This window comes from Lytechinus pictus, chromosome 1 (genome assembly GCF_037042905.1).
Source record: "Lytechinus pictus isolate F3 Inbred chromosome 1, Lp3.0, whole genome shotgun sequence".
In the NCBI taxonomy this organism is placed as follows: Eukaryota; Metazoa; Echinodermata; class Echinoidea; order Temnopleuroida; family Toxopneustidae; genus Lytechinus; species Lytechinus pictus.
In genome coordinates this window covers 29,310,436-29,334,673 of record NC_087245.1, presented here as the reverse complement: position 1 = coordinate 29,334,673, position 24,238 = coordinate 29,310,436, and the positions used below count along the sequence as shown (strand labels likewise).

Genomic DNA, 24,238 nt, shown 5'->3' with positions numbered 1-24,238 from the left:
AAAGGAGGGTCCTCGGAACGGGCTTCGGAACTACAAATGTTTGTGAAAACAGGGGTCCTCGGAACGGATCTCCGTATCTCTGTGAGTGCGTATGCATCCCTATGGAACGGGCAATCGTGCATGACGCAGCTAGCGCGGCCTCCGCCGGGTGCGCTCGCGCTTAGGCGATGGTCGAAAAGCGCTGTACGGCCGCTTTTCACCAAAATTGTAGCAGATCAATGCGACCGGAACGGCGTAACGAAAAATATGCGAAGCTTTGGAGCGGATTTCTTTCTTCTTTTTTCTCGATAAGAAGGAAATGATATGCCTTGGAGCGGCTTTCTTTGTTCTATTTCTCAATAAGACAAAAATGCTATGCCTTGGAACGGAAATTTGAGTGTAAAAATGGGGGTCCCCTCCGCGGCACATACCCACTATGCATTATATACTGAGTGCCCCCCCCCCGGGCCATAGGGATGCATACGCACTCACAGAGATACGGAGATCCGTTCCGAGGACCCCCGTTTTCACAAACATTTGTAGTTCCGAAGCCCGTTCCGAGGACCCTCCTTTTTACAATAAGCCCGCTCCAAGGCCCCCGTTTTTCGCCTCGCCCGCGGCACACCCCTACCACTTTTTTGGTCGAGTGCCCCCCCCGGGACGCACAACGGCCAAGATTATCCAAAATGGAGTTAAATGTCGCGGTCAGCATACTTTTCTATGTATTCTTGGTGGTAACATGTACAGTTGGCATTGCCTTCGTGGTGTTTACGTGGTTTTTGTATCGATTTAACAGGAAATATGGACATTTGCCTTGCCCAAGACCGACAAGGTATGATTGAATTGTTCTATGGTAATACGTGTGAGTGCGTCGTATCAGCATGTGTTAATATAGCTCCATGGTCTGTGTTTTATAGCTCCATGGTATCACGTTAACGGTTGTGTTAAATAGTAGGATGTAGGAAAGTGTTATATGACCCCCTTTATGACCGTTCCATTAGCGTTGCCAAAGTTACAAAATAGAATGGCTAGAATGATTCTGGGTGCACATCCAAGAACTCACATAGTTGATATGTTTAGAGAACTTAAGTAGCAAAAGTTCCCATTCGATGGAATCAACATAGAATGATTTAAGTATATAAATGCCCGAGTGACCTTGCACCCTACTATGAAATGTATCGTCGCCAGGCCAAGTCATGAAATTGACTGATTCCGCATGAATAGTTCTCTCAGTGTTACCATCAAGTTGAATAATTGTGCGGCCAGTAGGACATTGGAATTCATGGGATATGCTGGTGGAACAACCTCGATATAAATCAAAGAACCAGTCGGTCGTTAAATGCTTTTAAATCAGGACTTGATAAAATTAAAGGAAATTATGATTTTCCGTATACCGTATGAAACAATAAAAATATATGAAGGAAAATAGTAATTTCAATGCCTGGTTTAACGAAAATGTGTGATAGTTTGATATTGATTTTATTTTCATTTTTGTATTAGGACAAACTTCATATGATTTTTTTTACTTTTTTCTTATTTTCAAAATCGTTTTTGTTTTTGTTTTGTTTTGGGATTTCGTATATTTTGAAACCAATTGATTCTTTCTTTAGATTTTAATGGATATTTCTTGTGTTTATTACCTTTTTTCGATTCTTTTGGGTACCATGTTTATATAGATATGCATATGTGTGAATATTTAATTGTGCTATTGATTATTTAAATGTCACTGATTCAATTATATTAATTGTAATAAATTGTATGTTGACAGGGCCGGTGTGGAAAGCAGTTCTGAAACTGACAATGCTACCCTGTATAATAAAACTACAAATAAATGAAATAAAATAAATGAGAAATTTATTAACCCTCAGGCTTGAGTTGCAGAACACTTTAACATGTTCAAGTAGCTTATAACATATTGTTGCAAAATCTTTACGGGGTTTGGAAATCAATGAACCGCTCTAATGTAATCTCTCACAGATCTCACTGATTTCACCAACAGTTCGTTTTTCTCCTCTCATTGACTCTGTATAAAAGTTCTCACTTCAGTTCTTAATTTCCCTCTCCCAGAATGTAAATAAACTATCTGTACATGTGTGTATATTCTCTCACAAGTTGGGAACAGCAAATTGAAATAAGCAGAGCTGACTTTTAGGTTAGATTGTCCATAGAATAGACACAATCCAACTATACTTGACTGAAATGGACTCCAAGACATGCCCCGAAAAACTCTTCTCAAATGCGAATTTCCACCCCTTTTACCTTTATAGAGAGCTAAACCGAGCAAAGCATCCTTGAGCTAGTTTCTATCCTTCTCCCAAGAACAACATTCGTCCTCGGCCTAGATGGGCTGCACGGCACTGAGAGTCGGTCCTTGATGTTGCATATAAACACAAGGGCAGACTCTTTTGACGAGCGGAGCGAGACCCTGGACTTATGTAAAACAGATCTGTCCTCAGCGTGAGGTCAGGCGAGGTCGCATGCGACTGAGATCTGTCATCACTGGGCGAGGCCGCACGCGACTGAGAGACTGTCCTTGTTGTCGTTACGTAAGCGAAGCTAGGACAGTCGCTCTTGAGGAGCGAGGCCGAGTCTGACCTCAGCTGGGAATGTTGGAAGGACGCTCAGGCAAAACGAGATGTAAAACTATGCCTAGGACTATAATGCGATTTACAAGCTCGAGAAGGCTTTGCTCTCACACAAGGCTTTGTAGGTCCATGATAGTACAGTACACTACAAATACAAATTCGTGACGAATGAAAAGTTCTACCATGTATCTTTGTAGTATCCTTCTAATATAATTGAGAGAGAGAAAGAGATTAAAAAAATAAGATCTTGACCCCTATCGAATATCCTTGCGCCACCATTTGTAATTTCTACGATTAAACTGGTTTCTCTCAAGGAAGATATGACTGATTCGAATATTATTTTTTCCGTCACTAGCTTCTTCACTGGTCACTTGTCTCATTTCAATGCTGTTGCGAAGAAGCTGGATTTCCCGCCCCTGTTGCTGATGTACCAATGGTAAGCTTAAAGATAACTTCATAAAACAGCATAGAGGCACTATTCCGACTTAAAGATTCGTTAAAATGAATTTGGAAAAAACTTAACATGTTTTATTTAAAACATGTTTCAATCAACACTTAAAATTTTGCATCTCTTAGTGAAAATTTGCATCTCTCTTAAAAACTTAATTCAGAAGGCGTTCCAGTATGAATTAGATTTAAGTTCCATACCCATCCAAGCACTACACTAATATGAATTAAAAGAGAAAGAAAACAGAAAACAAAACACAAAATAAAAAAAATTATAAAAAAGTGACATTACCTCGCTCTTTTTTAAGGCATATCTTAACATGTTCTTTTTTGTTTTGGGGACAAAGTAAAGAATAATTCTTTACTTATATTGTTTCTGTTTTAACCAAGGACGAGGGAACTCGGACCAGTCTTCTATCTGCGATTTGTTTTACAACCGATGGTGGTATGTTGCGACTCTAAAGCGGTGAAGGTAAATTATTGACTGATACAATTTTATCATTCATTATGGCGACCATGGGATAGCTGAGAAAAGGTTTAAGTCCTGTAATGGTATGCCCAAGATAGAAAGATTTAACACTTATTTCCACTTTGTCATTTATCTCGTCATTGCTCACAATTTTAGTGAATCACTTAGTCATTAGTCATACATGTATCACCATCATCATATTCAACTTATATATTCTGTTTGTGTTTGTGTTTAAGTCAAAATATTTTGAGGGGTTTTTGATGAGATTTATCCACAAGCTTTAACTCTGATATCATCGATCTTCTTTAAAACAGGAAGTTTGCCTCGATAGCCGCCATCTTAAACCACAAAGCATGTACGTAGGATTCTATTCCGTGTTTGGCGAGAGATTCATGGGCAACGGACTGATCTCACAAACTGATCACGAGAAATGGCACACACGGCGAGCTCTCCTAAACCCAGCCTTTAATCGAAAGTGAGTAAATCTCAAAATCCACGGCGTAATATAAAAAAGACAGTCCCCCGAAATGAAATGAATAAAGAAATAAATGAAAATGAAAAACAATAATAAATAAACACTTTAAAAAATCATTCGACCCAAGATTTCTAATTTTATATAGCTAATTGACGACATTGTATGCATATGATTCGCCATCTAATACTGATTCTAGGACGGGCGGAAAAATAGGGTAGTTTTCATGTTTCAGGGGATGAATGAGAATTCGTCCTGAGATGTTTCAATTATTGATTCATTTTCGTATTGAGCCAGTCAATATACAGTTTGATGGTCAGATGTGAAATCTCAAACGTATTTTCTGTCTAATGGCAATATGAATTAGTCCAATAATTTAATCCTCATTTTACTGCTAGTTAATTCACGTCTCTAATGGGACATATGTGCAGGTGTGACATCCAAATATCGAAGAGGTACTCCATGCTAAACTTCTAAAACCTATATGATTTGAACAGATAAGAGTCCGAAAATCATCCAAGCAAAACGCCGCGAATTTCATCACAAATCTACCAGGGATAGCACAGTTATTAGTTATGACATTTCAAAGTTTTGCATTGTTTTGGCGAATCATTTATATTAGCGAGCTGATGATGTCATCTCTTTAACCTATTCCTTTGTGTTTTATTATATATACATATATATATGTATATACATATATATGTATATGTATATACATATATATGTATATATATATATATATATATATATATATATATATATATATATGTATATACATAAATATACATATATATACATATATATATATATATGTATATATATATATATATAATGTGATGACAAGTTAACTTGTACCAAACGCTCTTGAGGTGTGAGTATGAAACATATTGTGATGAGGCCAACTATTGTAAACAGTGAATGTGTAATCTACAAATGATATATATATATTGTCCTGCGTCATCTTTCAATTTGGCCTCATCACAATATATATTTATATATATATATATATATATATATATTATTTGTATATTACACATTCACTGTTTACGATAGTCATTGCTGAAATTGATTTTTATTAGAAGGGAGACATGTTTTACACACGTGTATTAAAATATTAAATAATTGTGATTTCATTTAAAAGAAATATAAGTGAGAGTGGGAACATGATATCATTTTCAGCATGAGGGCATGCATATACCAATTTTCTCAAAATATCACCAAATTCCAATACCTAATAACCATAATCCAATACCTTATCATTTCCATCAGGTTTCGATGATTTTTTCTTGAATTTAACTCGTGATTATTTAATATGTATCGCTATTTTCAAGACTGCAGTACGCACTTTAAATATCCGTCAACTCGTGATCATATGCAGCGTGCAAGGTTAATTTTACGATGGGGGTGGTGGCTGCAATAATGTTTTTAAAAAATATATCTCGGTAGGGTAGTTTTCATGTTTGAATTGAAATAAAGGGTCTTGTGCCACACAAAAAGGTGACGACCGCTTTTTGAATCTTATATCAGGTATCTCATGCAAATGATGGATCTCTTCAACGACAGTGCGACCCGCTTGCGGGATCACCTAGCTCCCCTAGCTGATGGCAAAACGCTCGTAAGAATGCTAGACCATTTCAACGATGTCACCTTGGATGTAATTGCAAAGGTAACTCCTCCTCTCTCCCTTCATTTTCTATGCATGATGACTATCTTTAATGAGAACTATGATGGCAACATTGACTGTGTCTGTTGAGTTTAAAGTCCTGCTGGCGTAATTAGATGAAAAATACGTGCCACCTATATTAATGACCCTTTCTAAAGAAATCCAAAACATTGGGCAAAGTTTTCTGGACACACACGGGGAAGCAGTTTTCAAAACTCTTCAGTTTTATATTCGTAACCATTTCGTCGCTAAAGTGCAAATCAGATGGTTGGTCTCAAATTCAGCCAAAATAACCGGAGGATATCCAAATGAACAAATACTGAATAGGCCTACCTCCGTCACGTTAACCACTGTCTTTAATGGTAAATTATGTCGAATTATCAGCAATTCATTATAAAAATTTTACTTTTCTTCTCCATTTTCTGCAACTAAGGTTGGATTTGACATGGATGTAAACGCTGTTGAGAGACCTGACTGCCCGTTCCCGTCGGCGGTGGCGCTTGCTCTTGAAGGAATGGATGTTATATTCAAGCAACCTATGATGATGGTTAGTGTTGCTGAATTTCAACGTTTCTTTACAACTTAAAAATCCACCTTTTTTTATACATCAGATCATGCTGTTTCTCCACACGAAATTGACTCTTTGTGAAGTGATAGATTGGGAAGAGTGCGCAGCAAAATCTGTCGCGTTGATTGATGCACCAGTCATTTTATCCCAGTGTTATTTCTTTTAAATAGTAGTTCAACTCTTGTGGGTGTTATTACAGCACTTTTGATTTGTACTTTTACACTCTTTTGTGTCGGTTGCAATCTCTTGGGTGTAATCCTAATAACCTAGGGTTTCATTTTAACACACACATGGTTTGGTCCTCTCGGGACACGGTGACCCCCCCCCCCCCCCGGCTTGTACAGTGTCTCAGCTCAATCATTTTGACCGATATGAAGAGATATACTCTTGGCCTTTTCCATTCTTGAAACAATATAGTTATCTTTGCTGTAAAATAAGATCTATATCTACGTCTAGCTTTTTTTTTTACAAAAATTATCTTTTTTCTTCCAGATGGATCCTCGCAGTAAGGCTCGTAAATATCGCCGCTCAGTGCGCGACGCCATTAAACTGGTACGAAAATATGGCAAGGATTGCATTGAACAGAGAAGAGCGGCAAAGAAGAGAGGAGATGAGTTGCCTAAGGACATCTTGACATGTATCCTTGAAGTCGAAGACGATCTCTGCAACGGACAAAACATCGACACAGCAGACATGATTGACGAGTTTGGGACATTCTTCGTAGCAGGTTAGCTCTTACAACTTTTATCTCCTTGTAAGATATTTTCTCTCAGAAACATGAAGGAATAATACATTTTCGGTTTTCTCCTCCTTTTCAGTATCCTCATCGTCACGATTATCATCATCGTCTTGGAATACTTTTTTAATCTTTTTTTTTAAATAATCTTAATTAATATTCGTATTGTTTTTTTTATTATTGTTAATATTGTTATCATTACTCAACTTTCAAGTCCTTGTTTAAAATATATCTTTTCATAATTATTTAGTAGTTGTTATATTGTATGAATAATTATTTTATTGGTGACTAACTCATGCGAGAGGTTCTTTCCATGATCAAATAGTGAGTAATACTGTAATATGTAGGCATACATGTCTATTTCTTTGTTATACAGTGCGTATCAAAAAAAAGTTTACACTTTGAAAAAGCCCTGGGAATTAAAAAATATACAACATGTGGGTAATTTTTTCACATATAATCTTGGGTTTGGGTCTCATCTATCCAATGAAAGTAAAAGTTTTGTCAGAAAGTTAAACTTGAGTGAGCACTGTCCATTTTTGTAAAGCTCGCAGAAATCTGTTTGCGCAGAAATGCTCGTTTTCACGCTGTGTTAAGGGGAAACGGCGAAATCAAACTTACCCTGCGAAACATTTCTCATACATTTCCCTTGCACTTTCAGTCAGTTGAAATAAGACGGATACATTCAAGCATTTTGTCACCCAAACAATTTTGCCACCCAAATCGAAATTTCAGCACTTAGTAAGCACAACCTTTACCCTTTTTGTGCCAGCTGGATCTGAGGACATAACTGAATCTGAACAAAAGTTTAAATCAGACATCTCCAGCATTATTTCACTCAGTTTTTATCATTGAAAGTGGGTTTACATTTCATTTTTCATTTAATACTTGTTTCTTCACACTTTTCCCAAGCTTGGCAATGATTAACAAAATGAAAATCAAGCTTAAGCCATTCCATGTAAATCACAGCTCAGTGTAAAGCAAATATCGTCACGATGGCCTCGGTGTGTGGGGGAGAGGGGTGGGGTGAAATGCTCTCTTCGAAGTGTTTTGGGCAAGGAAACAAGTCAAAAAAGGTAAAAGATATCTTTAAATCAATTTTAATAGCTAAATTCTAAGTGTTCTTCATGATTAAGGTCTACTTTTATTCGCATAACTTTTTTAAAGTTCTGCACAAATCATTTTCACTAACTTTTCAAAAGTAAGTGGTGCTCACTCAAGCGGAAATATTCTTCGACAGTTATATCGTCATTTGATTAAATGGACCTGTACCAATGTTGAAATGTGGAAAAGTGTTCAGGATATTACAAATGTATAATTTTACAGGATTTTTTCAAAGTGTAAACTTTTTTTTGATACGCACTGTATAATGAAATGCGCTACTTTATTATAATTTATTATTATTATCATGATTTTTATCAATATTATTATTATTATTATTATTTTTATTACCGGTATAGTTATCATCAACTATGTTGTAGACTTATCATCATCATTATCATCACCATCATCACCATTACATTGTCATCATCATCATCATCACCATCACATCACCACCACCACCACCACCACCACCATCATCATCATCATCTTTATCATCATCATCATCATCATCATCATCATCACCATCATCATCATCACATCATCATCATATCATCAGCAGCAGCATCATCGTCGTCGTTATTACTGTTGATATTATTATAAGTATCATTATTGATATCATTATTATTATTATGATCATGATCATTATCCATCCACGATTACTGTTGTACCTATGCCATAATTCAGCACAGTCATACATAATATTGATCTTTATGTTTACTTTGAAGGTCAAGATACCACGAGCAACCTCCTCGCGTTTACCTTACTCGAATCTGGAAGACATGAAGACGTGGCAAAGAGGTAAGTTTTAGTTCAAGATCGGCAACCTATTTATTTTAAGAATATAATTAAAATGTAATTGTGAAATCAAACGGATACGCGGCGGTGTTGATTCAACATGAAGGATAACACACTAATAAACTACTCAATACATTCATAGCGCAATAACTATGTCACCAAGTAGATAAACGAGTACTCTTCCTCTCAAAACAATTTAGTTTCTCTGTGCAAGTTTAGCTATTTATAACATACGGTGAATCGGAGACCACAGTTCGCTTTCCATTTTAACACACAGCATATTATAGGAAGGTATCAACTTAGCATAGTAGCCAGAACGATTGTTTCGCAATCCGATGACCTTGGTCGAATTGCCACTCGGACAGACCATGGTCCATGGACAGACTCGGTATGTTACCAGGTCCCTCGGAGAGGACCTTAATCCTTCGGTCTCCTAATTGCTTACATACAAGCAATCACGCTTCTAAACAAACCACCAACACCCTTCTCGATTTCATTTTTAAGTTCTGAAGCAAACACCAATCACTCTCGTTCGGAGAAAGAGAAAGTAAGATAGTCATAACATGTAGTTTGAAAGTACATTGAATTTTTTTAATTCGTGATACTCTTCCTTGTTTTATTAAGCCATAAATAGTTTGGCCCTCGGAATAAAAGAAGGAAACCATATTATCAAGTATGACGACTGTTATAGCAAGTTTATCGCTGAACTGTTGTTTCTACTACAGTGCGCAATCCATACAGTACATCACTTTCCTTTTTATTTTTTTAGTATTTTTTTTGCCACATATACCTTACATTGGCACTGAATGCGTGTGTGTGTGTGTGTGTGTGTGTATGTATGTTTGTGTGTGGAGGTGCCGTGGCCGAGTGGACTAAGGCGTCTGACTAGACATTTGAAAGTCCGGGGTTCGATCTCCGGCTACGGCACCTTTGCCGTGAGCAAGGCATTTCTTCGACAGTGCTCATTTATCCTGCATTCAAATAAATGGGAATGCTATATGCATTCTTCAACTAGGTATGTTTTTGTTATTTTTTGTTATTTTTTATTTTTAAGTGAGTGTATGTATGTGTTGTGTTGGTGTGTGTACACGCATTCGGGAGGGTTTATGTGAAATAGAGATGCGTATGATTAAGTTTAATTTAGGGCGTGTTTAGGCATCCTTTAGTCTTGTCTATTCATATACATTACTTGAATAACAACATTTATTTTTTTTTTTCAAAGAAAACTGGCCATGTAATTATGTATTCTCATATAATTTTAAAATACTTAATGATTAATTGGTAACATCAGTGGTACTACCATACCCGTCTGCATACATATATGTTTTTATGTAAAAAAAAAATATTGAAACATAAACTTGGCTTTTAACTTTGTAGGTCATGTGCATTCCAGTTGCCTCTAACGGTAATAGGTGAATTGTGTTTGTATTCTAATATCTGCATAATTAAACTTCCCAACGGACTATGCTACTCGTTTGGGAGCATATCATTTGTCCTTAAATTAATGGTGAGATATTTGGTTAGTTTATTCCAGAAATATCCTTGTCCCCTCACATCCTCGGTCCAGTGAATGTAAGGTCTCCCGTCTCGGAGATACAATCTAACCAAGAAGGGCATTTCATCATCACGGATGTCTTCAAGGAAGACAACCATCACGAATTCTGTAAGAGTATCGCTCACGTGATCCATAGCCGTACGAAACTTGAGAACAAACCAGCGGTCCCTCACAGCAGCTCTACTGAGGACGATGATGGTCTTGTAACTATGGGTCACCACGTAATCGACAGCATCTAAGTAATGCATGCCTAGTACGAGATCCTCGTCACCGAAGACGTTCCTCCGAAACTGTGGAAGGTGTTCTACCAGAGCAGGTCGGAAATGCTCGCGAACCCATACTTCGTCGTCGTCGTAGAATATGATGTTCAGATCAAACTCAAAGTCGTCGTGTTCTCTGGCGTCTTGCATCTCTCTGTATCCAACGGCGGCTAGTCTCAGCAGAAATATTTTGTATTTCATGTACCATCGGTTGTGATAAGTGATTATAGAAATAGCGATAAAGCAAACAATAGTCAGTGAAATCAAGGAAATAAGCCCAATATTGCTTGTACAAAATTTATTCGGATCAAAATCAAGCAGATGTTTCAGACGCAAAGGTTCAACGGATGCTATCGTGCAGATGGTGTTGTCTTTGTTGTCCAAGTCAATGTTCTCATTTAACAAATCTATAAGCCATTTAAGGTCACAATTACAAGCTATTGGGTTATTTGATAGATCCAGTAGTGAAATAGAGGATGCAATTGGCTTGAAAGTGCTTTGATTCAGACTTGTTAACTTGTTGTCAGCCAATGAAAGGTTGGTGAGTTTGGCGTTATTCAAGAATATCAATCTTTCCAAGTAGGAAATCTGGTTTCCCCCCAGGTTTATTGATCCTAATTGAGGCAAAATCGATAAGAGTCTTCCATCAAGACTTTTGATGTTGTTTCCTTTCAAACTTAATGTCTGGAGAGATTTCAAACCCATGAAGAAGTGATGGTGTACATTTTCAATTTTGCAGTCATCTATGATAAGCTCCTGTAAAGCAAAGAGTTGACGAAATATTCCTGGTGGTAAAGTATTATCGAAGAACTTAGTTCCGCGGAAATAATTTCCGCTAAGGTCAAGACAATGGAGATTCAACAATCCATCGAAAAGAGAGGCACTCGTCGCGTTGTTCAACAGGTGAGCAAGAATAATGCTAGACTTCTTTAAGCTGAAATCAACAAGAGATTTTAGATGCCGAAAAGGTGATATTGATGGTGTCCAATTTGGTGGCTCTAGAAGATTATTCAGGGATAGTATTCTTAGCGTTGGGATGTTGAGTTGTAAATCATAAACGTTGGTTCCTGACAGATCAATATATTGAATACTGCTGAGACCTGAAAATGCATTCAACTCTAAGAAAGAGAGTTCTTTGTTTGAATTCATGTCTAAGGAGATCAAGCTTTCTAAACCACGAAAAGTAGATGATAGTATTTTTGTTAAACTGTTTTCTCGTAAGTTCAGTTGTGTCAATTTAACTAATGTCCAGGTCTGGTTGTCAGGATTTATTTCTGTTATATCGTTGTTGCTGATATTCAATACGTCCAGTGATTCCATGCCATTAAAAATGTCTGGAGGAATTGTATCAATTGGTAGGCTGTTATAACTGAAAGTAAACTGTTTGAGTTTTGTCAAATTCGCAAAGACTAAAGGAGGGAGGTACGTAAGTTCATTCCCGTAGAAGTTCAAGACAGAGAGAGTTGAATTACACAATGGGTCAAACAGACCTTCAGAAAACGCACCAGAGTACCCTCTCACGATCGTGAGCTCCTGGAGGTTTGATTTTGAGATGCCGAGTGTGATGTTTATTAATACCTCATCACTCAAGGGATAGAAACCCAGCTTTAGTGAGAGAATGTTCAACGATGCAAAGTCGTCAGGATCTACAAATTGGATTGGGTTGTCTGTAAGATCTAGAAAGTCACTGTGGCATACAAACGTGAAGCATTCCTTTGCAATACGCTGTATTTGATTTCCATCCATGTATACTTTGTGGACCTTACCACAAGAACTTATATTAATAAAGGAAAGTTTGTTATTTGATAGAAGTAAGCGGTGGAAATTTTGACTCGACTGTAGGGTGTCATTAGGGAGTGTCATTAAGTTTGCTTCCTCCAAATACAGAGTGAAAAGTTGCGGAGACATATTGAAGACATCTTTTACTGGAAGCACAAGACGAGGGTTGCAGGACAGGTTCAGGATCTTTAAGCCATGGAGGGGATGAAAAGAGGTAGATTCTATGACTCCTAGATCATTGTTAGAAATATACAAACTGGTGATTAGAGGGTATACTTCGAACGAAGCGTTCAAAAGCATTTTGATTCGGTTATTTGACAAATCCAGCAACACGATGTCCTTAGAAAGATCCTGAGGAACTTCCTTCAAGTCTCTATGTGAGCAATCAACCATCCTGAACTCCATATCCTGATTGCACCCATGGGTGGATTTGCTTGTGAGCAGTGTTGAAGATGTCGTTGCTTCAAATCCAGCATGTGCATCGACATGTCTAACGAATAAAGAGGAAAAGCCTAAAAGCAGGAAGTGTAGGATATGACTGACTTCCATAATGTGTCAAGATACCATGTAACTCTTGAATCTTGATGAAGAAGTACCCTTTTTTCGGATCGCACGTAAAAATACAAAGTAGCAGCAGACGATTTAAGTAAAGTTTCGTAACCTTTAATAATAATAGCTGTAATAGCAATAGCAACACATCGATTTGCGAAACAGCTATTGGTGGAACTGTGCGTGACTATTCTCACTCTTTCCTTTTGATAAATAACCCCAATTAGAGCCAACTTAGTTTCAGTTTACTACGTACTACAGATTTATAGTAATTTATTTTACAAATATTGTAAAAATGACAGCGGTGATGAGAGATAATGTCGCAGCCACTGCCCGGAGCTAGTGTATGGAGAGGGAGTGGAGCAATCGACTGGGAAATGGGGAGGCGTTTTCTGTAAAATATCCGTGCTTGCGAATGCGATATTCTGCAAACCAAATGCAAAGGTAGGATTAGGCAGACAGGTATAAGGCATCATGATAGATGACAGCATCCTAAAATTATATGCCAGTGAGCGTAGTGACACCCTACACCGTGGTGTATGATAAGAAATTCTCATGAATGGACGATTGTATGTGTGGGAGAGGATTAAGCTACTGGTCAAGGAAATGTGTTTTCTTTTTCGCTATTACAATGGAACTTAGAATTTTGAACCAACAAAACGGTATGAAATCTGACCCTGAAATGTGATGATGTTCAGTGGTGTAACGGGCGGGGAGGTGGCCAGGCTCCCCCCCCCCCTGGCGGATTTCACCGGGAAAAAAAAAAAACGGCATAAAGAGAAAAGAGAGGGAGACAGAAAGGAAAGGGGAAAATGAGGAAAAAGGAAAGGGAAGTGGAAAAAGTGAAAAGAACTAAGAAAAAAACATAAAAAAATGGAAAACGGAAAAAAGCGGGAAAAGGAACGAAAGAAGAACATGTGACAAATAACAAATCATTCCGAAATAGCCCTACTAATACATTAGCATGATTACGAAAGTGAAATGAATCAAAATATGACAAATGAAGGTAGAATGGAATGAGCCAAAGCTTAATTGGAAAACAAAGAAAAGGGACAAGAAAAAAGAAAGAAAGAAGAACTTAACACGACCGGGCTGCTGAGGATTGAAAATAAAGAATGGGAAGAAAGATGGACTGCATACAAAACTGTGTTATAAGCTTGTTAAATTTTATGCAATAACTGCTGCAATCATTACATTGGCTAAATCTCCAAACCTACCAGGGGCTTTGCCCCAGACCCCACTCAGTACGAGTACGTAGGGGGTTCATCTGTAACCTTCAAAGGGCTCTATAACGCCCCCCTGTATGGACCGTTCCTACATTAAGCTTAACGTTCAATCACTGGCGTCCGGGGGGGGGGGGGTCTTGGTTCCACACCCAAGGGTAGATAAAAGAAAATATAGGAGGCAACGTAATGAAATGAATAGAAAACAATGAAATGTGTTATTTGCTGAATATAATGGAAAACTCTGTCACACAATTTGAATGTCATTTCAAAGGGCCAAACTTTTTCGGGCTCGCTTCTCTCGCTGGCGACTTTTTACAAATTGTCCCACATTGCTATGTGTCCCCTCAAAATGTTTGGTTCATTACGCGACTGCGTTGAATTAATGTTGTGTAAAAGCTATATAGGCCTACTGCATATACCCGCGAATTGATTAAAATAGCGGCAATCTGTAAGGTCTAAAATGGCTTTGATATCAAGAGGACTCCCACCCCGGACCCATCCCGCATAGCACTGGCGTACAGATGGAATGGTTTGACCATGGCCCCAAAAGTTCTACAACCAAGTAAAAAAAGAGAAAAGGTGTAAGATATGACGTATATTTTCTGAATAAAGTGTAAAGAAAATATCTCAAAGTGAGATTCTCATGAAAAGGTGTTTTTTTTTCTCGCTCGCTCGGGAGATATGTTAAGCAGCTTTTTGGCACCTGCGCCATACTGTGCCCCTCTATTTCGCGCACAATCCTGTTCACAGTGGCGTACAGACCCACCCCCCCCCAAAAAAAAAAAGGAAAGAGAGAAGGGTCAAATATGATATTATTTTCTGAATAATATGTCAAAATCTATCACAATATTGGATCTTTGTAAAAAAATTGTCAAAAATTTTGCTCGTTTGCTTCGCTCGCTCGCAACTTTTCTAAAAGATAAATTATGTCCGATACGCCATATCTGGCCCCCCTCAAAGATTTTGCCTCATTGCACCATTGCCTGTTCATACCATGATATGACCGGGAAATTTTTGGCTCTTGCCCCCTTGGACACCGACCCCTGATATGCCCCTAATGATGTTTGTGTACTTTTCATCGGTGAAAATATGCCCGATTAACATACAATACGGTATAAAATGAGACATTGCACATTGGAGGGGCGAGGGAACGTAGCGACGGATCAAGAAATGCATATGCTTTTCTGAAGTGGCGCGTCAGATTTTGAAATGGGGAACTGAAGTCAAAAGCTGATGTATGTTCCCACCAAACAAAAGTAGCAATTTGAACCCACAACAAAATGTTGGTCTATAACAAAAAAAAAATAATGAGTGTTTGTGAGCGTGACGAAGAGCAGAAGAACTTGCTATTTCATCGGTAAAACTTAAGCATGTTGAACGCACATTAATTAGGGTATAGAATACAAATGACGTTTTTACGTTTTCACCAGAAAAAAAAATTAACGTTGTGAACCCACGACGCACACTGTTAAAAAAAAAACCTGTTTTACAGAAAAAAAGAAGATTTTGCAGAAAGCAATAACAGAATCATTCTGTAAATTCATAAAACAGGAATTTTTATGCAATTTAACAGAACAGGTCTGTTTAAAATGGGAAAAAGGGTGTTTTCTTTAAGGAAATTTGTAAGGTTCCATACACCAAATACCAATTACGCAATCTGGTAAGATTACAGGTGTTCTCGAGACTCTGCTGCAGGAACTTCTTTTATTTTAAAGGAGAATGAAACCCTTGAAACCAGCTGAATCCATATCAAAGAGAAAAATCAAAGAAACATATTGTTGAAAGTTTGAGGAAGATTGAATGAATAATAAGAAAGTTATGAGCATTTGAATATTGAGATCACTAATGCCATGTAGATCCTCCCATTGGCAATGCGACCAAGATCTGTGATGTCACACACGTACAACTCCCTCATTGCTTTAGTACTTATTTCACTTATATTCTCACTTTTATAGAATCTATCACAAGGTGAGGTGTTCTCTTTATGAGAGGACAAGTACAGAGGTTTCACAACATTATATCATTGATGAATCGTTTGTCATATGATTAGAAAGAGCAAAAAGATATGTTTTGGGGTATATTTTCAGTGTCCAAAAGGGGAGAGTTGTTCATCTGTGATATCATAGATCTTGGTTGCGTTGCCAATGGGAGGATCTTCATAGCATTAGTGATCTCGACATTCAAATGCTCATAACTCTTCTATTGCTAGTCCTATTTTACTCAAACTTTTGTTGATCTTATTCTTTGATTTTTCTGCTTTCACAAAAGCTAACTTGCTCCAGGAGTTTCATTCTCCTTTAAGGATAAACTTTCTAACAGTGCAGTATGTTATTTAATTCTGACTTTCGTTTTTCACTCTCTTTCTGTCTTTGCTGGCCGATCTAGAAAGGGGAGGGGTAAATGTATCATGTGTCCCGTGTATCCCTGGCTACGCCAGTGATTACAACAGCTACTTTCGCTAATGTCATTAACATCAATTACTGAAAATCATGCCAAAATTAATCAACATCGATTTGAAGTTCAAGATGATACATTATAATCAATCTATCAATATGACTCTAAATGTAAAAAAATATGATTCATTATGGACCCTTGACTGTAAAAGTAAAATATATGATTTATTTTTATCTTTATTTGTAATTTTAATTTCAACGGTGAAAATATTCACATTCTGGTCTATATTATATACAAAGGAAGGGTGTTAAATTCGGGATTTTATCCCAATGACTTCGTAAACATCTTTAGTGGTATTAAATTAATGCAATGAATTTAACAACAATATGTTGAAGTATTCGATAACATCGTCAACGTTTGCCTTGCATTGCGAATTGATACCAATATAAATCTAATAAGATGCGCTGAAAATCCGTAAATGATTAAGAATGACATGTTTCTACCATTTTCTTTTTGGACAGGCTAAAAGCTGAAGTTGATGAAGTCCTGGGGAATAAACCGGTTATTGAGTACTCAGACCTCCCCAAGCTGGAGTATATGTCTCGGGTAGGTTTGTATTAACTTGTCTAAAATAAGACATGTATCTAAAACTTGTCAAATATTGGTGAATAGTCATTAGACCCGAGCATCAACTTACATACCAAGATTAAAACACTGTAGCAGTCACTGAATGCGTTTTAGCCTTTAGAATTTAAATTTGGCATCTTTTCAGCCGATTAAGTGTTTTTCTATTAATTTTGGATCTCTACTTAAAACGGTCCCTTTTCCCTTTTCCCAGATTTAGTGATAGGATATTACATTGCTACTGACAAAGATCCTGACATTTTCAGCCCATTTTAAATAGGGGAAGGCGGGGTAAGTTGTGACACTTTTTGCATTTTGCATGTTGGAATTGATATGACTAATAATATTGTACAAATAAGTACCTTGCCTTTAAATTTGATTCTTGGGAAATATTTTTCACCTATATATAACTTTCTACCCCAAACTGAAATTCATTGTGACCTTTGAAAAAACCGATGTCAAATGGCTCAACTTGCCCCATCTGTGGGGTAAGTTGTGCCACCTTGAGGGGTAAGTTGAGCCATAAAAACTATGTACAAAATGTATGCGGAAAGAACCAGCATGTCAATTTCTTATTTCAAGTCTTTTCACTTGCTAATTCTCTATATTTACTAACATCATCTAAAAGTAAAAGAACTGTCATGTAAATTTGCACCTTTCTGCCTGCATATCAGTGGCTTTTCAAGGTTTGTTTCTTTTTTTATTATACATTAACATAAGAATTACCATGGCTCAACTTGCCCCATGTTGGCTGGCTCAAAGTACCCCAGTCCGAACTTAATGCAATATTTTCTCATCCACACATTTCTCATGCATCCATCATGTAAAAGACTAAGACAAGAATGAAGATCCATACCTGGACTAACAATATTGTTATTATTTCTTTATTACATTTAAAGACGTGTATGGGTAAAAAGCACTGATCTATTTTACACTCTTTTTTTACTTTTTTGGCTGAAATTTGTATTTTTCCCTCTAAAAAAGTACTTTTTTCAAAGTTTTTCAGTCGAAAACAATGTGGTGGGGTAAAGGGTTATGTAATGGGTCACCAATACATGACACCACCACAATGTCTGACTCATTCATTATTGGCCTGGGGTGGTGGCTCAACTTGCCCCTATGCTCAACTTACCCCGCCTTCCCCTATTTAAATATACTTCAGAACGGCTTTATTTAAACAATGCATAAATATATATGTAGATATTCTGATCGGCACCCCTATCGAAGGATGTAAAATCGGGTTAATTTATCCAATAAAATATCCTTCAGTGTTCAAATCATACCTTTTTTGGGCACAGACGATTTCAGTACAAGCACACTATGAATAGTAAAATCCAAGCTGGCAGAATATATGACTTTCATTTACCAATTTGTTTTGGGTGATTTTTAAATAATTGCTTTAGTATTTTATGTGAAATTATAATGAGTTTTTGTCTGAATTTTAATAAAATTGTATGAAAAAAATTAATATATGTATATATATATATATATAGCTTATATATAGCCTATATTTTTTAAATTACTTTTAGGTGTTTAAAGAAACAATGCGACTTAACCCTCCTGTGAGTGGGGTAATACGTGATCTAGCTTGTGATGTCCATTCTTCGGGTTACATCATACCAAAAGGATCAAATATATTTGTAAGTAAGGGCGTTTTGTTTTTATTTTTCTTCGCCCGTCGGTTACGCACCGTAAGCACGGTAAGATACAGTATTGTCGATATCGGATTTGGATCTACGGAAGGGCGTTTCCAGAATTAACAACAAGAGCGGGGAGAGGGAAGGGGGGCAGAAAGTTCCTCGAGTTTATATGGAAATGTTTTCCAAAAAAATGTGATAAAAAAAATGTATTTCTTTTAATTGTTCAATGAAGGAGTATTATATCATTCGCACTACTTAGAGAGGGGTCTTATTATAAGGTATTGGGATAATTCAATTTTTACCATGCGGGAAAGTGGGTTCAGGAAGCACCTATTGTTTCGCGCCTGTGTGTATAAAATCAAGTGTAGGAAATAAGGCCTTAATACTAAGGTTATTCCCTTTTTATGGCATTCTTAATTAATTGATTGGCCTATGGAATACGTGGCCTATATCAGTTTTTATTTGTCCCCCAGTATCGTGATTTGGCCATTTGTATATTCAGCTAAATTTAAAATATATAGGCGAAGACAGAATAAAAGTAAAAATTAATAAACACTGTATACTTAGATAAAATAGAAGAGTTTAGTGCATGCTCTTTTTAATGTAGTTATTATCTTTATTATTATTATTGTTATTATTATTATTGTCCTTATTGTTATTATTATTATTATACAATTAATTATTACCAGCCTCCGGAAATATTTCAAACACTTCATCATCAATCTTTACCTCATTGTTATTTTCTTTGTTCCGAAGGTTTGAATGCAGCATTTATTGATTGGTTTGGAAATGTTTGATATTTTCCTTTGTTTAAATGGATGATGTTTTCAGCCTGGTGTACCACTATTATTCTTCGCTCGGATGAACGTATGTCAGGCTGAAAACAACATCCATTATACAGAGGAAAAATAACAAACATTTCCAAACTGCCGCGAATTTGGTATTTAAAGTCGCGCAAGACTTGAAAAAGAAGAAGAAAAAACTCATGAAACGTCGCGTTGCGATCTTGTCGCGTTACAGATTTATTATAAATGATGTCGAGGGGGGGGGGGGGGCAAAAACAGACCCCGGACTGGATGAGGTTTACTTGTATGTTTGAATACCGTTTTTATAAGTCCTAATACTAATTTGTATTATTTATCAATTTCATAAAAAAACATAATACCCATGCACTATATTTCATAACAGTTTATATTTTTTAACCCGACCATGTCTTACAGTATACCCCCTGTCTTTTGTGATACAGTTTGCACATATATTCAGCTGTTTTATTTTTTAATATATATATTTTTAATTTGTTTCTTTTTATAAATTGAAATTAATGAGGTAAACAAAGGTGAAATGAATGAATGAATTCACTTGCTTCTTCACCATTCACACAGCGCCCTCTCATTCGTTATCTCGTCATTTATTTATTTTACACTTTCACTGATGCAGTTTGGAACATATCTAACGTCACGACAGGAAGAATACTTCGAAGACCCACTTCTATTCAACCCGGATCGATTTATTCCCACTGATGAACTGTGAGTATTACGAACGACTTCACTGTAACTATTTTGACCACATTACTTTGTTCTGTTGAAAATGAAATAAAATAAATTGAAATTGAATTGAATTGAATTGAATTGAACGACACAGAAGCAATTAAGCAGCATTTTATAGTGCTCCTAGGTGATCGTCTGATGTCTCATTGTCCAATTGTCTGTCTGGCTTTGGACAGTTCTGAAGTTGTCAAGTGTGCTTATTTGACCCAATGTACCTACAAGATTCGATGTTATTCGTAAAAATAGATATGTTATGGGTAATTGTCGTTTGCTAAATCAATTTATGTATGGAACTAAACGTTAGTCTAGACACTCGCCAAGAAAGACCTACGATATAAATTTGGTGGTCTACTCACCAGCAGCATTGATTAAACATTTTTAATGCCAAATCAAATAGATATTGTTATGAAGTACTGAAAAAAGGGAACCATGGCAAGGCAACAATAATAAAAGCTGACTAGTTTTTACGTATTTTTTAAAAACAATAGCAACAAACACTTGTGCAATCTAATTTTTCTAATCGCACACTTGCTTAGAAAAAATGGCTGACTAAGCACAGAAATTATGAATGTCACCTGATCGGCTCTCAGCCAATCATTTGATGAGGATCCATATATCAATTATATATATATATACAAAAGCAGGTGTAGGAAGCGATTGGGACGAACATTGTATTCACCATCATCACCGTGCACATAATCATCATCACGACTATCATCATCATTTATTCATTCACATCGTCATCATTATTACCATCATCATCCCCATCGTCATCATCATCGCCATCATCATCCTCATCCTCTCACCATAATCATCGTCATCACCATCATCATCGTTATCATCATCATCATCATCGTTATCATCTTCATCACCATCACTATTATTATCACCATCATCATCGTCATCTTCATCATCAACATCATCATCATCACCATCACCCATCATCATCATCATCTTCATCACCACCATCATCATCATCACCATTATTATCACCATCATCATCGTCATCATCATCATCATCAACATCATCGTCACCATAATCTTCAACATCATCATCATCATCACCATCACCATCGCCATCATCATCATTATCATCATCATCATCATCATCATCATTATCATCATCATCATCTATTACGTTACCGGTATCAACGTCATGACTCATTAAAAAATATTTCTCCTTTTTTTGCAGCCCACGGCACCTTTATGCATACTTCCCCTTCGCCATTGGTCAACGGAATTGTATTGGACAACAGTTAGCTCTGGTATGTGATTTCCACTCAACAGTCTGCACAGTGTCTCTTAAAAAATCTGAATGCTTATAATGATACATTATACATTCTTACTTATATATATATATATATATATATATATCTGTATATAAAATTACACTTGAAAACAGTGTTTCTTTGCATGCATTGTATATTTTCCCGCGGTATTGTCACCAATATTGAGGATCGATATAAAATGTAGCTAAAATAATAATAATGATAATATATTTTTTTAAAATCTTTTATCGTTTAGATCGAATCCAAGGTGATCTTGGCGAAACTGCTGCAGAGCTTCGATTTCAGATTGGAGCAGTCCCAACGTCACGTCCTTCTTTCGAATGTCACCAACAAACCGTTTGACAGATGTAAAAACTACATTAGCCTCCGAGACTGACAAGCTGCGTTTATCAACGTTTATAGCACCAAGTGACGCATAAATGTTCTGATCAGAATCTTTTTTCTGTATTCTATTTTTGTATTTGTTTTTATTTTTATTATGTTTTTTTATTCATGTCATTTTTTATTTTTATGTTTATCTATTTGTATTTATTTCTTTTAATTTAACCCTTTTATATATGTATTATTCATATTATTATATATATTTGTATTTAAAATCCAGGCTTATTATTTATATTTGCACCGCCCTCACGCGACGAACCACGAATACCCCAATAACCAGTAAACATACAAACAACTTCTTAAAAGCAAATCAAATCATATTCTGAAATAACATCTAAAAGGTTACTACGGATATAGATACGCGTATTGTGATTTCTAGTACAACACAAATGGCAAATTCTTTACTGTAAGTCACATAATCGTACACAAAGATAGCGATAATGGGAGGTATTGTGTGTGTGTGGGGGGGGGGGGTGGCTTGAAATTACCAAGTAACATGTTTGACCATTGTATTTTACCGATTCTAAATATTTTCATTTTATTTATACCCTTAATTTTATGACCTAGATGGAGTTGGGGAGGAAGTGAGTTATGGTTATTAAGTAAGCCTTTTCCATACCCAGGCAGCCTCTCCAACTCTTATCCAGGTCTTTTTTTTTCTATCACGTAAAATTGTGATTGATCTTCTCTCTGATTTGTTTGTATTCTCTATGTTTTTGAAATGTCAAATAAAATAATAATAATGATTATAATGATTTTAATATGACATGTTTATACTGTCAATGATGTGATGATGATCATAATGACGTCGTTGATTATTTTTGTTATGACATATAATTATGATGGTTACACTTTTGATATTTTCCTTGTAACGTTGCTTATATTATGACGTTCGATCTATTTTGTTATCTACCGTCATGAGCCCCGTCTTACAAAGAGTTACGATTGATCCAATCAACATCAACTATATGGAAATCCATCTATGTCATAATATTTCTTCAGAAAATTTGCACAATGTACTTTGAGAACAAAGAGAAGCACACTGAATTTTCAAGAAATCGATGAATGTATGAATATACATCATATCTAGAAAATATTTTGAACAAACATGCGTTTTAGATGTTGACGTTGCTGGCTTTCCATAGTTGTCGTTGATCGGATCAATCGCAACTCTTTGTAAGACGAAGCCCCGGTGAAGGCCGATATGGCCAAAAGCTTGCTTGTTAAAAGCAACATCAATGGTGAGCTATGTCTCGCTCATTATTTATTCCATGTAAGTAAATTATATATTGTATTTACATTCATTGTTATATCACTGTAATTATTATTGATTTGTTTATTTTATACGAAATTGGATCTAACCTTTTTAATGTCAATCGGAAGAAAATAAATGTTCGATTGAATTGAATCGAATGTATGATTTATGAATGAATATTGTTTATATTTAATTATATTACATTTTTGGAGGGGGTCAAACTGTTATCAACGGGCAACAACTTTGCCTCCGTAAGCTTGATATTACCAGAATTCCTCTGATATATGAGTAACGGAGAGTCATTTTCTAATCCAAGCCAGGGTTAGAAATACTTTAGAGGAGGCGTTTTGTAGGTTATTAGTGTCAGAATAATCCAAACACCACAGAAACAACATGTGTAATTTATACTAAGAGCATCGTTGATTGGACCAATCATAAAGCTCCATCTATCAAAACTGGATAACAACCATATCTCTTTTTCCTAGAATAATTTGAAAAATAGTGAAACCAAACTGGTGATGCAATCAGGGGATGAACGTTTTCGAAATGTGTTCCTGATATTAGTCATAAATCATTGAAGAATAATTTATAATTGCTTTTTAATAAAGTGTTTGGCATGCAATCATGTCAGTTATACTAGGTGGTACTTCAATCGATGTTTCATTGCAGAGTATATATTTCCTCGAAAAAATAAATAATTTGAAGTTATGACGTCGGTGAAGTTAGAAAGTGCACTTTACACTGAAATGAACCTTTTTATTTCCAAAGAACAATCAACAACCTTAATTAGACTTGTCATTAATTCAATAAGCATACGTTTGTGTCTATGCATGCTCAGCCTATTTAACGAGCGGCGGGAGGGGTAGGGTTAAAAAAAGAACGAAAATTGATAACATTGCTTTCATGACTGTCATCGACTTG

At 36.3% G+C, this 24,238-nt stretch overlaps 2 protein-coding genes across 2 annotated transcripts; one reads left to right on the top strand and one right to left on the bottom strand.

Moving 5' to 3' along the window:
* The first annotated feature begins 447 nt into the window (after positions 1-447).
* On the top strand, positions 448-23,956 carry LOC129265494 (cholesterol 24-hydroxylase-like). The gene is made up of 13 exons (XM_064099913.1): positions 448-811; positions 2,920-3,000; positions 3,402-3,483; positions 3,795-3,955; positions 5,480-5,618; positions 6,049-6,162; positions 6,676-6,910; positions 8,749-8,821; positions 17,103-17,187; positions 18,735-18,845; positions 20,283-20,371; positions 21,585-21,657; positions 21,917-23,956. The coding sequence occupies exons 1-13, from the start codon at positions 456-458 to the stop codon at positions 22,055-22,057; spliced, it is 1,740 nt and encodes a 579-aa protein (XP_063955983.1). The 5' UTR covers positions 448-455; the 3' UTR covers positions 22,058-23,956.
* On the bottom strand, positions 10,286-14,945 carry LOC129265483 (slit homolog 3 protein-like). The gene has a single exon (XM_054903475.2). It carries the CDS (start codon positions 12,959-12,961, stop codon positions 10,286-10,288), a length of 2,676 nt encoding a protein of 891 aa, XP_054759450.2. The 5' UTR covers positions 12,962-14,945.
* Positions 23,957-24,238: the final 282 nt, after the last annotated feature.

What these genes read in the sequence shown, in the direction of transcription:
- LOC129265483 (XM_054903475.2), bottom strand. Translation starts at nt 12,961, where the DNA reads ATGGAAGTCAGTCATATCCTACACTTCCTGCTTTTAGGCTTTTCCTCT.
- LOC129265494 (XM_064099913.1), top strand. Translation starts at nt 456, where the DNA reads ATGCATACGCACTCACAGAGATACGGAGATCCGTTCCGAGGACCCCCG. An exon ending in CTGTTGCTGATGTACCAATG is followed by an intron (nt 3,001 to 3,401) that starts GTAAGCTTAAAG and finishes GTTTTAACCAAG; the next exon opens with GACGAGGGAACTCGGACCAG. An exon ending in TCAAGCAACCTATGATGATG is followed by an intron (nt 6,163 to 6,675) that starts GTTAGTGTTGCT and finishes TTTTTCTTCCAG; the next exon opens with ATGGATCCTCGCAGTAAGGC.